This window comes from Echeneis naucrates, chromosome 22, assembly GCF_900963305.1.
Source record: "Echeneis naucrates chromosome 22, fEcheNa1.1, whole genome shotgun sequence".
Classification (NCBI taxonomy): domain Eukaryota; kingdom Metazoa; phylum Chordata; class Actinopteri; order Carangiformes; family Echeneidae; genus Echeneis; species Echeneis naucrates.
In genome coordinates, this window is record NC_042532.1 from 21,551,909 (window position 1) to 21,563,828 (window position 11,920).

General features: G+C 45.9%; 1 protein-coding gene across 5 annotated transcripts; it reads left to right on the forward strand.

Moving 5' to 3' along the window:
- The first annotated feature begins 74 nt into the window (after nucleotides 1-74).
- On the forward strand, nucleotides 75-11,524 carry coch (coagulation factor C homolog, cochlin (Limulus polyphemus)). Of its 5 annotated transcripts, none has more exons than XM_029494509.1 (15): nucleotides 75-440; nucleotides 2,830-2,871; nucleotides 2,976-3,020; nucleotides 3,228-3,384; nucleotides 4,456-4,589; nucleotides 5,090-5,152; nucleotides 5,307-5,363; nucleotides 5,860-6,007; nucleotides 7,072-7,175; nucleotides 7,285-7,511; nucleotides 7,596-7,710; nucleotides 7,797-7,940; nucleotides 9,049-9,205; nucleotides 9,286-9,380; nucleotides 9,476-11,524. In XM_029494509.1, exons 2-15 carry the CDS (start codon nucleotides 2,838-2,840, stop codon nucleotides 9,646-9,648), a joined length of 1,653 nt encoding a protein of 550 aa, XP_029350369.1. In that variant the 5' UTR covers nucleotides 75-440; nucleotides 2,830-2,837; the 3' UTR covers nucleotides 9,649-11,524. The 5 variants fall into 5 exon arrangements, with proteins under 5 accessions (XP_029350369.1, XP_029350368.1, XP_029350366.1 ...); XM_029494508.1 differs by having other exon boundaries at nucleotides 75-437; XM_029494506.1 differs by lacking the exon at nucleotides 75-440 and adding an exon at nucleotides 1,730-2,488.
- The last annotated feature ends 396 nt before the right edge of the window (nucleotides 11,525-11,920 follow it).

Below are 11,920 nucleotides of genomic sequence, written 5' to 3' on the forward strand. Positions count from 1 at the left end.
CCTGAAGTTACTGAGCAAAGATTGGATGGTTCAAGTTTGTAAATTACAGCTCAGAGGAGAAATGAGCAGGTTTCTCTGCTGCCAACAGACTGCTCAGCCCCGAGGAGGTGACGACTGTGTGGTATTTACACACACACACACACACACACACACCATCCATCACTCTGAAGCCTGGCACAGTGTGGTACAGCTCTGCTGCTGCCATGTTCCTCCACAGCACCAAAACAGAGAGACCAATCTGAGGATTATGTCATTATGGCATGTTAATCTGTGTGTGTGTGTGAAGTGGTCTGGGGAAATAGCTGGTAAATTAATGGAGCTCTTCTCGGAGCTTCAGCAGATCTGACTCCCAGATGAACTGACTTGTGTTTTTATGTTTTAACTCAACAGTTTGGCGGGAACATTCAGTCCACCAGGAACACCTGAACCAGCAGCAGGTGGTTGGTAGTTTCTGTTTTCACACATCTATCTCCCTCCTCCTCCCCCTCCTCCTCTCAGCTCCCAGGTCATTGAGTCAACATAACAGAGCTGGGATTAACTGTGTGTGTGTGTGTGTGTGTGTGTGTGTGGTCTCAGAGCTGAACTTTTGAAACATCTCAAGATGGGAATCAGTTAACAATGAAGGAATCTTTGTGATTTTTTTTTTTTTTTTAGGTGGGGTGGGGCCTAAAGTCTGTCAGTCACAGTAGCCCCTCCCCTTCCCCCCTAAATGGAGCAACATTTAAAAAATGTTGTATTTCAGACTGAGACCATAAACTGATCAGGTAAATGTTTACTGAGGAGGAGGAGGGACATTTTCCCATAGACTTCAATGTGAGGGAGGAGGAGGGACATTTTCCCATAGACTTCAATGTGACATTTTGGGCCTGCTGTATGTTTAGTTGCTCAGGTGGTCGGAGACAGCGGAGGGAAAATAACAACCGAACCTGACTGTGGTTCCTCAGTGACCAACAGAAACGTCCGAATTGGCTCCTCCTCCCTGTCGCCATGGAAACACCTGAACCACCCTGATGTGAAGTTCCCAGTAATGGTCCTTCTCAGGGGCTCAGAGCTGCTGTCTCCACAAAGACCCGTTTGTTCTGGGCCGACTCTGTGACACGCAGATCAGGTGTCTCTCTGGCTCCGCCCCCTCAGGTGGACAGCAGTCTCTTTGAATTGGGGTAAAGTTATTTGCAGCATTTACACTAATCCAGCTGGAAGATGATCCAGGTATTCAGAGTCCGGCCTCTGATCCTGCACAGACTGGAACAGCGAGTCAGAGCAGGGAGACGAGAACTGGGCTTGTTTGTTTTCTTCTCTTGTGTTGTTTGTTCGTCCTCCATGATGAGAACATGGTGGAAGGCGCCGATGGGGTCGATCCAGGACTACAGGCCGCCTCAGGCCGCCATCTGTGGTCAAGTACAGCTGATCGTTTTATCTGTTTGTTTGACTGGTGGCGGCACGGTGGTCCAGCAGGCAAGAAGGTTCTGTTCTGAATCTGAATGGTCCTGAATCCTGGTCCTGAACCCTGACCTGGTCCTGGCCCTAAACCCTGGTCTTGGTCCTGAATCCTGGTCCTGGTCCTGGTCCTGGTCCTGAATCTTGGTCCTGGTCCTAAACCCTGATCCTGGTCCTGGTCCTGGTCCTGAATCTTGGTCCTGGTCCTAAACCCTGACATGGTCCTGGTCCTATACCCTGGTCTTGGTCCTGAATCCTGGTCCTGGTCCTGGTCCTGGTCCTGAATCTTGGTCCTGGTCCTAAACCCTGACATGGTCCTGGTCCTATACCCTGGTCTTGGTCCTGAATCCTGGTCTTGGTCCTGGTCCTGGTCCTAAACCCTGGTCTTGGTCCTGGTCCTGATGTCGGACTGTATGTTCAGACCTGTTTTAATAATGGACAACAGATCACATTCCTGCTCCGGAGGCCCATCTGATAAAAGATCCACCAAGAAACGAAACATCCAAACGCAACAAGAAGATGTGAGCCTGTTAAAGCTGCCCGACTAAACAACAACAGTCAGAATAATTCAGAAAAGGTCACGTCAACGGACCAGAAAACAAACATCCCGATCCGTCAGGAAGAAGAATGGGACAGCGTCTGCCAGCTCGTCACTTCCTCACGTTGACTGAACTGTGAAAACAGCCGTCAGGTTGAAAATCTGACCTCTCGTTAGCCTACATTACCCAGAGTGCAACTGTCTTAGCGGCTAATGAAGCTAATGAAGACAACAGGAGCTGGTCCGGCTTGCAGATGTTTGTGTTTGTAGCTCAGGAAATGTTGTTGTGTTGTTGTTTTTAGGGGGCCTCGCTGTGATGTGTTTGAGGTCTGTAGTTATTTGAAGAGAAAAATAAACATTGAGTGAGCAGTCGACCTGTCACTGAAGCTCCGCCCACCTCCGCTCTGATGTCACAGCTGTTAGGTGTGTGTGAGAGAGAGAGCTTATTTAAAGGGCTGCCTCTCTCTCGCTGGGCGCCCGACACCAGCTCAGCATCAGCTGAAGAAACAGCCGGTAAGCCCTTCGTCCTGACTGAACTGTTTACAGCTGTTTCTTTTCCAGGCTAACTGACAGCAGCTTTAGCTTTGCTCTCACAGCGGGGGACTGATGTTTCCTGACTGGCTGTTTGTTTCATCTGATTGGTTCACAAACTGCTTTACTGTTTCGGTGCCTTCCTGACTGGTTACTGCTTCATTCAGATTCATCACATGGCCGTCTGGTTTATTGAGTCTTAATTGATGTGAACTAGTTGACTGGTTGGTTAATTGATAACTTGTTTACTTGTTGACCGGCTCAGGCTTACAGACGACAGACGCATCGACCCGCTGACTGTTTTTCTCTGTGAACTGTTTCAGATGCAGAAATGTGTCTTCTGTCCAACCTGCTGCCGCTAACAGGTAACTTCAGCTGTTTGTTTGGTGATGACTCATTTATTCCTCCTTCCTTTCAGTCTTTTCTCTCTCAGTATTGTTTGATAGTCTCTCTCTCTCTCTCTCCACAGGCCTTCTGTTCTTCGTGTCGTTGGTGTTTTCGTCCGACTCTCCCGGTCAGTCCTTTATTTATTCTTATTTAATATCTGACTTCCAGCTGATGGAAGAAGTCGTCTGTGGACGGATGAAGGGAACTTCCTGTGTTTTTGTTTAAAGATGACACAGATGAAAGGTTCACTTTTACATTATGAATGAGTGTTTCTCTCACACACCCTGCATTTGTGTTTGCTGTGTTTACGGAGAGGTTGTTGTTTTGCCTGCAGTGCCGTACCCGGTCACCTGTGTGACCCGGGGAGCCGACCTGATGGAGGACAGTGTCCTGGTCTTGTGTCCTGCAGGCTGCACCCAGTGGAGGGTGTCGGTGTTCGGGACGGGGATCTACGCCTCCATCTCCTCCGTCTGTGGAGCTGCTGTTCACAGGTCACACTTCCTGCTGCTTTTCTTTCTTTAACTTTAACTTTTCTTTACAGTTAAACTAAAAACAAAAACCCTAAAAGCTTTAAACCCTTTTATCTTTTAGTTTTAGTCAGATCGTATTGAAGTTTATGGGAAAAGGTTGTTGGTCAGTCTGGCTGGAAACAGCGAATGTTTCTGTCAGTGATCAGAAGTAGCAGTCAAGCCTTTTCAGGATGAGGAGCAGGCGGAGTCAGGAGGGTTTTCACTGGTGTAGATTTATTCACACGTGGATCAGACTGTTCACTGAAGCTGTGACATAATGAAGAACCGCGTGAGTCCGGCGGTCTCCACCGAACACCAACACCATGACGGAGGAATGAAGGATTAACTCTCAACCCTGAATGACCTCCTCCTTCCTCTGCAGAGGGCCTCCAGGGCCCGAAGGAAAACACCAGCACCAGCTCGGCCCCATCAGGATCCTTCACATCCCAACTTCCTGTCGTTTATCAGCTTTAGTCTGAATGTCAGCAAAGAAAATCATATTGTTGTTTCCTGTTTTAAGATGTTTTCATGATTCAGAACCAGAATTCTGTTTAGATTAACAGCCTAAAGGTAGACCTCCATGTGGTCTCTGAGTCTAGATCAGGTCCCGGTTCTGTTTAAGTCTCAAAGGTCTCAGTCCAGAGAAACCCTCACAGTGTGGCTCCAGGAACTGAAGCACAAGACCAGCCATCGGGACTTCTGGGACTTTGTGATGTCACAGCAAAGCAGACTCCAATGGCCTGTTGTTCCTGAGAAACTAGGCAAACTCTGAGTGGTCCTGGTCTCCCTAGACCAGAATGTCTCAGAGTCCAGCAGCTGCTTTTAGGGGCTCATCAGTTTCTTCGCAGGATGTTTGGAGCTCAGCCGGAGTCTTCGGCTCCAAACGCTGCTGATTTCCGGGTGTCGAGGAAATAATGGAACTGACGTGGAATGTAGGGGGCCAAGAAGAAAGGAGGGCTGAGGGCCTGAGGAGGTCAATCCGGCCCTGATCTCAGTATAAAGAATGAAAAGAGCTGAATGATCCTGTAGATAAATTCGGTCTCTGGTCCACAGCGGATTCCTGGGTCCAGCCGGAGGCCCTGTCAGGGTCCGCAGGCTGCAGGGACAGCACAACTACATCAGCTCCTTCGCCCACGGGATCCAATCACAGGCCCTGTCCCAGTGGACCGCCTCCTTCAGCCTCACCAGTAGGTGGAGCCAAGCGCCAATCAGCTGATTGAGTTTTAATTTTAATTGATAACAGTAATTTTTTGAATCAAGAAATTTTGTTTTAAAAATATGAAAAGTAAAACAATCATTTTAATGTTTAATATATCACAAAGTTTTCAGTGTAACATTTAAACAATAATTCTGAGGTGCTGATAAATACTGAATATTAATAAACACTTCGTTATAACATTTGCTTCTTTTTTAAATTTTTTTTTTCAGATAAATTTTTGTCTTTTTTTACAGAAAATTTTAGCCTGAAAGTTCAGACTGAATGTTTGCTGCCTCCTGAAGGTCATTCAGCTTTGAATCTCCTTATTCTCTCATCTTTGTGTTGCTTTGTGTGACGCCCTCACAGTTGTCATACCAAACTGGACAAAAACTCCAGATTTGATTTGTTTTTGTTGTTGTAGGTACAAAGTGACTGTGTGTGTCTGTTAGTGTATATTATTGATGTGTGTATGTGTGTGTGTGTGTCCAGAGTCTGTTAACGTCCCATTGGAGCTGAGCGGGGACATCAGCACAACCGCTCTTCCTGCCGCAGGTAACACAATCTGACTCTTTTTTGTTGTGGTCGTCATTAGACACTGCTGAGTCAGCTGATCACATGACAAACAGCAGGAAGTGTCTGTCCTTTCAGTGTAAATGTCCTGCATCAGAGAGTGAGGTGTGACAAACTGTGTCTTTTTGCATTGCAGCAAAGAAACTGGTGAAGAAGCCGTCGGTGAAGAAAGCTCTTCAAGGTGGAAACAAAGGTATGAGCCGACGTAGCTGCTGCAGAAAACATCAAACAGCAAACATCAGTTCAGGCCAGTTTGGATTCCCCAGTCCAAACAAATAAACATCATGGTGTATACAAGATAGAAAGTATAGAAACTACAGACTGAGACCAGAGACTCATCAGGAAAACATTTACTGAGGAGGGACATTTTCCCATAGACTTCAGTATAAAGGAGGAGGGGGACATTTTCCCATAGACTTCAGTATAACGGAGGAGGGACATTTTCCCATAGACTTCAGTATAACGGAGGAGGGACATTTTCCCATAGACTTCAGTATAACGGAGGAGGGTGACATTTTCCCATAGACTTCAGTATAACGGAGGAGGGACATTTTCCCATAGACTTCAGTATAACGGAGGAGGGACATTTTCCCATAGACTTCAGTATAAAGGAGGAGGGGGACATTTTCCCATAGACTTCATGGTCAGTAGATAGAATGCAGGTCCTGATGATGTCACCTGGTCTGCAGACTGTCAGATGGACATCGCCATGGTGATCGACAGTAGCAGCAACATCGGACGGCGCCGCTTCAACCTGCAGAAGAACTTTGTTGCCAAACTGGCCGCCATGTTGAGAGTCGGACCAACAGGACCGCATGTGGGCCTGATACAGGCCAGGTCAGACACACACAGACACACACAGGAAGGGGGACTGAGCCTCAGCAGGAAACTGTCAGTGACCTTCAGATGAACTGAGATCCATCAGCTGATCTGTGCTGTGTGTGTCTGTGTGTGCCTGTGTGTGCATGCGTGTCTGTGTGTGTCTGTCTGTCTGTCTGTCTGTGTGTGTCTGTCTGTGTCTATCTGTGTCTGTGCGTGTCTTTCTGTGTGTGTCTGTGTGTATCTGTGTGTGACTGTGTCTGTCTGTGTGTGACTGTCTATCTGTCTATCTGTGTCTGTACGTGTCTGTCTATCTGTGTCTGTACGTGTCTGTCTGTCTGTGTCTGTGGCTGTGTCTGTCTGTCTGTGTGTGTGTGTCTGTCTGTCTGTGTCTTTCTGTCTGTGACTGTCTGTCTGTGTGTGTCTGTGTCTGTCTGTGCGTGTCTGTCTGTGTCTGTGTCTGTCTGTCTGTGTCTGTGTCTGTCTGTGTCTGTCTGTCTGTCTGTCTGTCTGTCTGTCTGTGTCTGTCTGTGTCTGTCTGTGTCTGTGTCTGTCTGTCTGTCTGTCTGTCTGTCTGTCTGTGTCTGTCTGTGTCTGTGTCTGTCTCTGTCTGTCTGTCTGTCTGTGTCTGTCTGTGTCTGTGTCTGTCTGTCTGTCTGTCTGTCTGTCTGTCTGTGTCTGTCTGTCTGTCTGTGTCTGTCTGTGTCTGTCTGTCTGTCTGTGTCTGTCTTTGTCTGTCTGTCTGTGTCTGTCTGTGTCTGTGTCTGTCTGTCTGTCTGTCTGTGTCTGTGTCTGTCTGTCTGTCTGTGTCTGTCTGTCTGTCTGTCTGTCTGTGTCTGTCTGTGTCTGTCTGTGTCTGTCTGTGTCTGTCTGTCTGTGTCTGTCTGTCTGTCTGTCTGTCTGTGTCTGTCTGTGTCTGTGTCTGTCTGTGTCTGTCTGTCTGTGTCTGTGTCTGTGTCTGTCTGTCTGTGTCTGTCTGTCTGTGTCTGTCTGTCTGTCTGTGTCTGTGTCTGTGTCTGTCTGTCTGTGTCTGTGTCTGTGTCTGTCTGTCTGTCTGTCTGTCTGTCTGTCTGTCTGTTCAGTGATTCTCCCCGGACAGAGTTCCTCCTCACTAACTTCACTCAGCCCAAAGAGCTGCTGTTTGCCATCAAGGAGTCGGCCTACCTGGGAGGTGACAGCAACACAGGTAACACAACAATACACACAACAAACATGAACATCACAAGGTAACACAACAATCAGACATGGACGTCTGCTGAAGCTGAAATGGGTTAGAATCTGAGTTGTCCGTGCAGGTAAAGCCATCCTGCACACGGCGGAGACCTTCTTCGTCCCGGAGCAGGGTGGGAGGAGGGGCCTCCCCCGGGTCATGGTGGTGCTGATGGACGGCTGGCCGTCCGACGACCTGGAGCAGGCCGCCAAGTTCGCCCGGGATTCTGGCGTCAACGTCTTCCTGGTGTCGGTGGCCAAACCGGCGCCGGAGGAGCTCGCCATGGTGCGAGACAAAGACTTTGTGAAGAAGGTGGACGGACCGTTTGTGCTTTGATTTGTTCTGCTGCTGTTTCTGAGCACCGTGTCACTGACTGTGTCTGTCTGTCGCCGTCAGGCCGTCTGCAAAGACAACGGCTTCTTCAGTTACTCCGTCTCCAGCTGGTTCTCCACCACCAAACACGTCAGGCCACTCACTCAGAGACTCTGCTCATTGGATGCTCTGCTCTGCAGTAAGACACGCCCACACCTCCTGTCATCAGCTGATTGGTCGGCAGATGAAAGCCGAACGGTCGTTTGTCTCTTTGTGTGTTTTCAGGTAAAACCTGCTACAACTCCGTCAACATCGGCTTCCTCATCGACGGCTCGTCCAGCGTCGGGGAGGGAAACTTCCGGCTGGTTCTGGACTTCCTGGCAGGAACTGCCAGCAGCTTTGACGTCTCAGATGTGGGAGCTCACATTGGTGAGTCAGGAGGGCTAAAGCTGATGGACGGGTTGGTTGGTTGGTTGGTTGGTTGACTGACTGGTTGGTTGCTTGGTTGCTTGGTTGGTCGACTGATTGGTTGGTTGGTTGACTGGCTGGTTGGTTGGTTGACTGGTTGGTTGGTTGGTTGACTGGTTGGTTGGTTGGTCGACTGATTGGTTGCTTGGTTAGTTGGTTGACTGGTTGGTTGGTTGGTCGACTGATTGGTTGCTTGGCTGGTTGGTTGGTTGGTTGGTTAGTTGGTTGACTAATTGGCTGGTTGGTTGGCTGATTGGCTGATTGGTTGCTTGGTTGGTCGACTGATTGGTTGGTTGGTTGGTTGGTTGACTGGTTGGTTGGTTGGTTGGTTGACTGGCTGGTTGGTTGGTTGGTTGGTTGGTTGGTTGGTCGATTGGTTGGTTGGTTGGTTGGTTGACTGGCTGGTTGGTTGGTCGACTGATTGGTTGCTTGGCTGGTTGGTTGGTTGGTTAGTTGGTTGACTAATTGGCTGGTTGGTTGCTTGGTTGGTCGACTGGTTGGTTGGTTGGTTGGTTGACTGGCTGGTTGGTTGGTTGACTGGTTGGTTGGTTGGTTGACTGGTTGGTTGGTTGGTCGACTGATTGGTTGCTTGGTTAGTTGGTTGACTGGTTGGTTGGTTGGTCGACTGATTGGTTGCTTGGCTGGTTGGTTGGTTGGTTGGTTAGTTGGTTGACTAATTGGCTGGTTGGTTGGCTGATTGGTTGCTTGGTTGGTCGACTGATTGGTTGGTTGGTTGGTTGGTTGACTGGTTGGTTGGTTGGTTGGTTGACTGGCTGGTTGGTTGGTTGGTTGGTTGGTTGGTTGGTCGATTGGTTGGTTGGTTGGTTGGTTGACTGGCTGGTTGGTTGGTCGACTGATTGGTTGCTTGGCTGGTTGGTTGGTTGGTTAGTTGGTTGACTAATTGGCTGGTTGGTTGCTTGGTTGGTCGACTGGTTGGTTGGTTGGTTGGTTGACTGGCTGGTTGGCTGGTTGGTTGGTTGGTTGGTTGGTTGGTTGGTTGGTTGGCTGGTTGGTTGGTTGGTTGGTTGGTTGACTGAGTGACTGATTGGCTCACTGATTGATGCTGCAGGTGCGGTCCAGTTCACCTACGACCAGCGGCTGGAGTTCGGCCTTACAGATTACTCTGACAAAGAGGAAGCCATCAACGCTCTGAGGAGAATCCCGTACATGAGTGGAGGAACGGCAACCGGAGCAGCCATCAGCTTCACCACCCAGAGACTGTTCAGGTAGGACAAGAAAAAAAGCATTAAACATCAGTGAGCTGCAGAATTAGGAGCTCACTGAGCCTTCTGTCACATCCTGCCAGGCGGGCCAGCCCAGGACGCAACTTCCTCATCGTGGTGACGGACGGGCAGTCATACGACCACGTGAGCCCTCCGGCGCTGGAGGCCCAGAAACAAGGTCCGTTTGTTAAAGCGACAGACGTTTGGATCTGTTCTTTTCTTTAACGCACATCAAAGTCTACTCACCTGTTTGTCCCGTCCACCAATCACCAGGCATCACCATCTACTCGGTGGGCGTGGCCTGGGCCCCCATGGATGACCTCAGAGCGATGTCATCAGAGCCGAAAGACAGTCACACCTTCTTCACCAGAGAGTTCAACGGCCTCAACAACTTCATCCCTCTGCTGGTTCAAGGAATCTGCCGAGACTTCGCAGAGAAAAACTGAGAAGAAACACACACACACACAGCTTTAATGATGACAAACTGAACTCAACACTGTCGCACAAAACGTCCTCAATGACTCTGACGTTACAAAAACCCAACAGCTAAATGAAATAAACCTCCAGCTCGTCTTCACTGCGCAAAGTTTAACACAAATGTTAGTTCAAAGTGTCACAACAACAAACAGAGAACACAATCTGGGAACTCACAGGCTGAAACCAACACAAGTCCTCACAAAGACACAAAGAAGCACACGCTGTATTTAACTGCACACGTATATCCGCCAATAGAGACAAATATATGAAAACACAAATGTACATAAATTTATTTTAAGTCATTCGTTCTTCATTCCAGTTTTGATCTGTAAAAAACTCCAGTTCTCCTGAAACGATATTTAAAAATTAAAAAACTGTTTAGAAACATTCAACCAGCAGAATCTTATTTATTTTAATCAACCTTAACTAAAACAATTAAAAAGAAAAAAGTAAATGCAAATTACTTCAATATCCATAAAAATGAATTGTGCTTTATGACTGAATGAGTTCATTATGAGAAAACAATCCTGGAATTAAATGATCTGTATCTTTTCATCAGGAACTAAACATCTTTAGGAAACCTCCAAATTACACAATAAAATGAACTTTATATTTACAATATCAAAGTTTGTCAAGAAAAAGTTGTCAGGTGAAAAATTAGCACTTCTAATTACAAATGTAAAGTCATTATCACGAGAAAAGTAGATTTATTTCTCTCCTTATAAAACATATTCAAGTTATAGTTAGAGAAATGATTTAAAGATGAACTTCAGTTGGCCTCTTTGATCCAAAACTGAATTTATTTTTTGTTGCACATTAAAGAGGAGTGAATGATTTCAGTCTGTTCGACCAACAGCTGTAAAGATGAGCTTCATTTTGCTTCTCGAACCTGAAAACATTCATCTGTAATTAAACTTTAATTTACGAGCTTTCAGAAAGAAACTGCTCAGGTTTTATCACATTTCGACATCAGTCTAGTAAAACCAATCTGTTGTTAACATAAAACATTAATGCAAACTTTTGTTTTTTTTACATATTTTATAAAAAAAATGATCAAATTAGTCAAGAGAAATATAATTTTTCAGGCCTTTCTTGGGACAGTATTTTTCTCAAACTGTAATCTGTAATATATAAATTTTTTTTATTATGAGGGCAGATTAAATTTCCCTGCTGTTTCTGAAGATGTCCAGCTGGAATCTTTCTTTTCTTCGTTAGATTTTAAAAATCTGCCAAAATTACCTTTTATATGTAAAAAAAAAATAAAAAAAACAAAGCCAAGACAACAATTTCAAAAAAAAATTTCTGGCATTTTAGCAATTTTACACTTTGTCCAAAAAAATTGTCATAGAAATAAGGCTGTTTGCCTTATTTCTACGACAATTTTTCTAAAAGTTCCTTTTTAGATATGAAGGATATAAAAAATGTAAAATAAATAGGCAAAGGCGATCAGATAAATAAAAATTGTCCTGTTGGTGCAATCTAAATGAGACATTTGGATTTTAATGCTGTTTGTTTTTACTGAACGATGTTTTGTTTGTTTGTTTGACTTTATTTCAACACAAAGCTCTTTATTTCACATTTTATTCATCTAATCAGATAATTGTGAGTTCAGTAGATTCAAATCCATAAACTGTAATTATGGAAAAGATTTTGTTATTTTTCATATTTTCTGAACGAGCCACTTGAATTAAAGGACAGAATTTTCTTCAGACTGTCTGCAAGGAGAGATTCATAAAAGCGGAAAAATCAGGTTGTGCTCATGTAGATGGGATTTGGGTGTTTAAAAGTCAACTGTCCTTTTTCTGTATTTATTTTCTGTTTTCCTGAATAAAGAAGTTCTTTTCACAGCGTTTCCATGTTACTGAAGTCCAGACTCTCAGACGGAGACGTGATGCCACCTGCTGACCAAACTGAGCCGGAAACACAGACAGAACAAAGATAGACAGGTCAGAATAAAATGACTAACCCGCCGACTCAGATCATCATATCGTCGACACGTTGTCACGTTTAACATGGAGCTTTTTTCCTGCTGCCACGTTTCAGCACCAACAAACAGTTTAGAGATCAGAAGTTAAATTCTGAAATCTGTTCCTCTGAGAGGAAAAGATGGTGGAGAGGAGGGAAGGTTTTCTGTGAAGTCAAACTTCTGTGCTGGATGAAATTTCTTCTGCTCACTAAAATCTTTATTTCAATTTACAGCTGACAGTTGACAGCAGAACATTATGACCACCTGATCCTGAT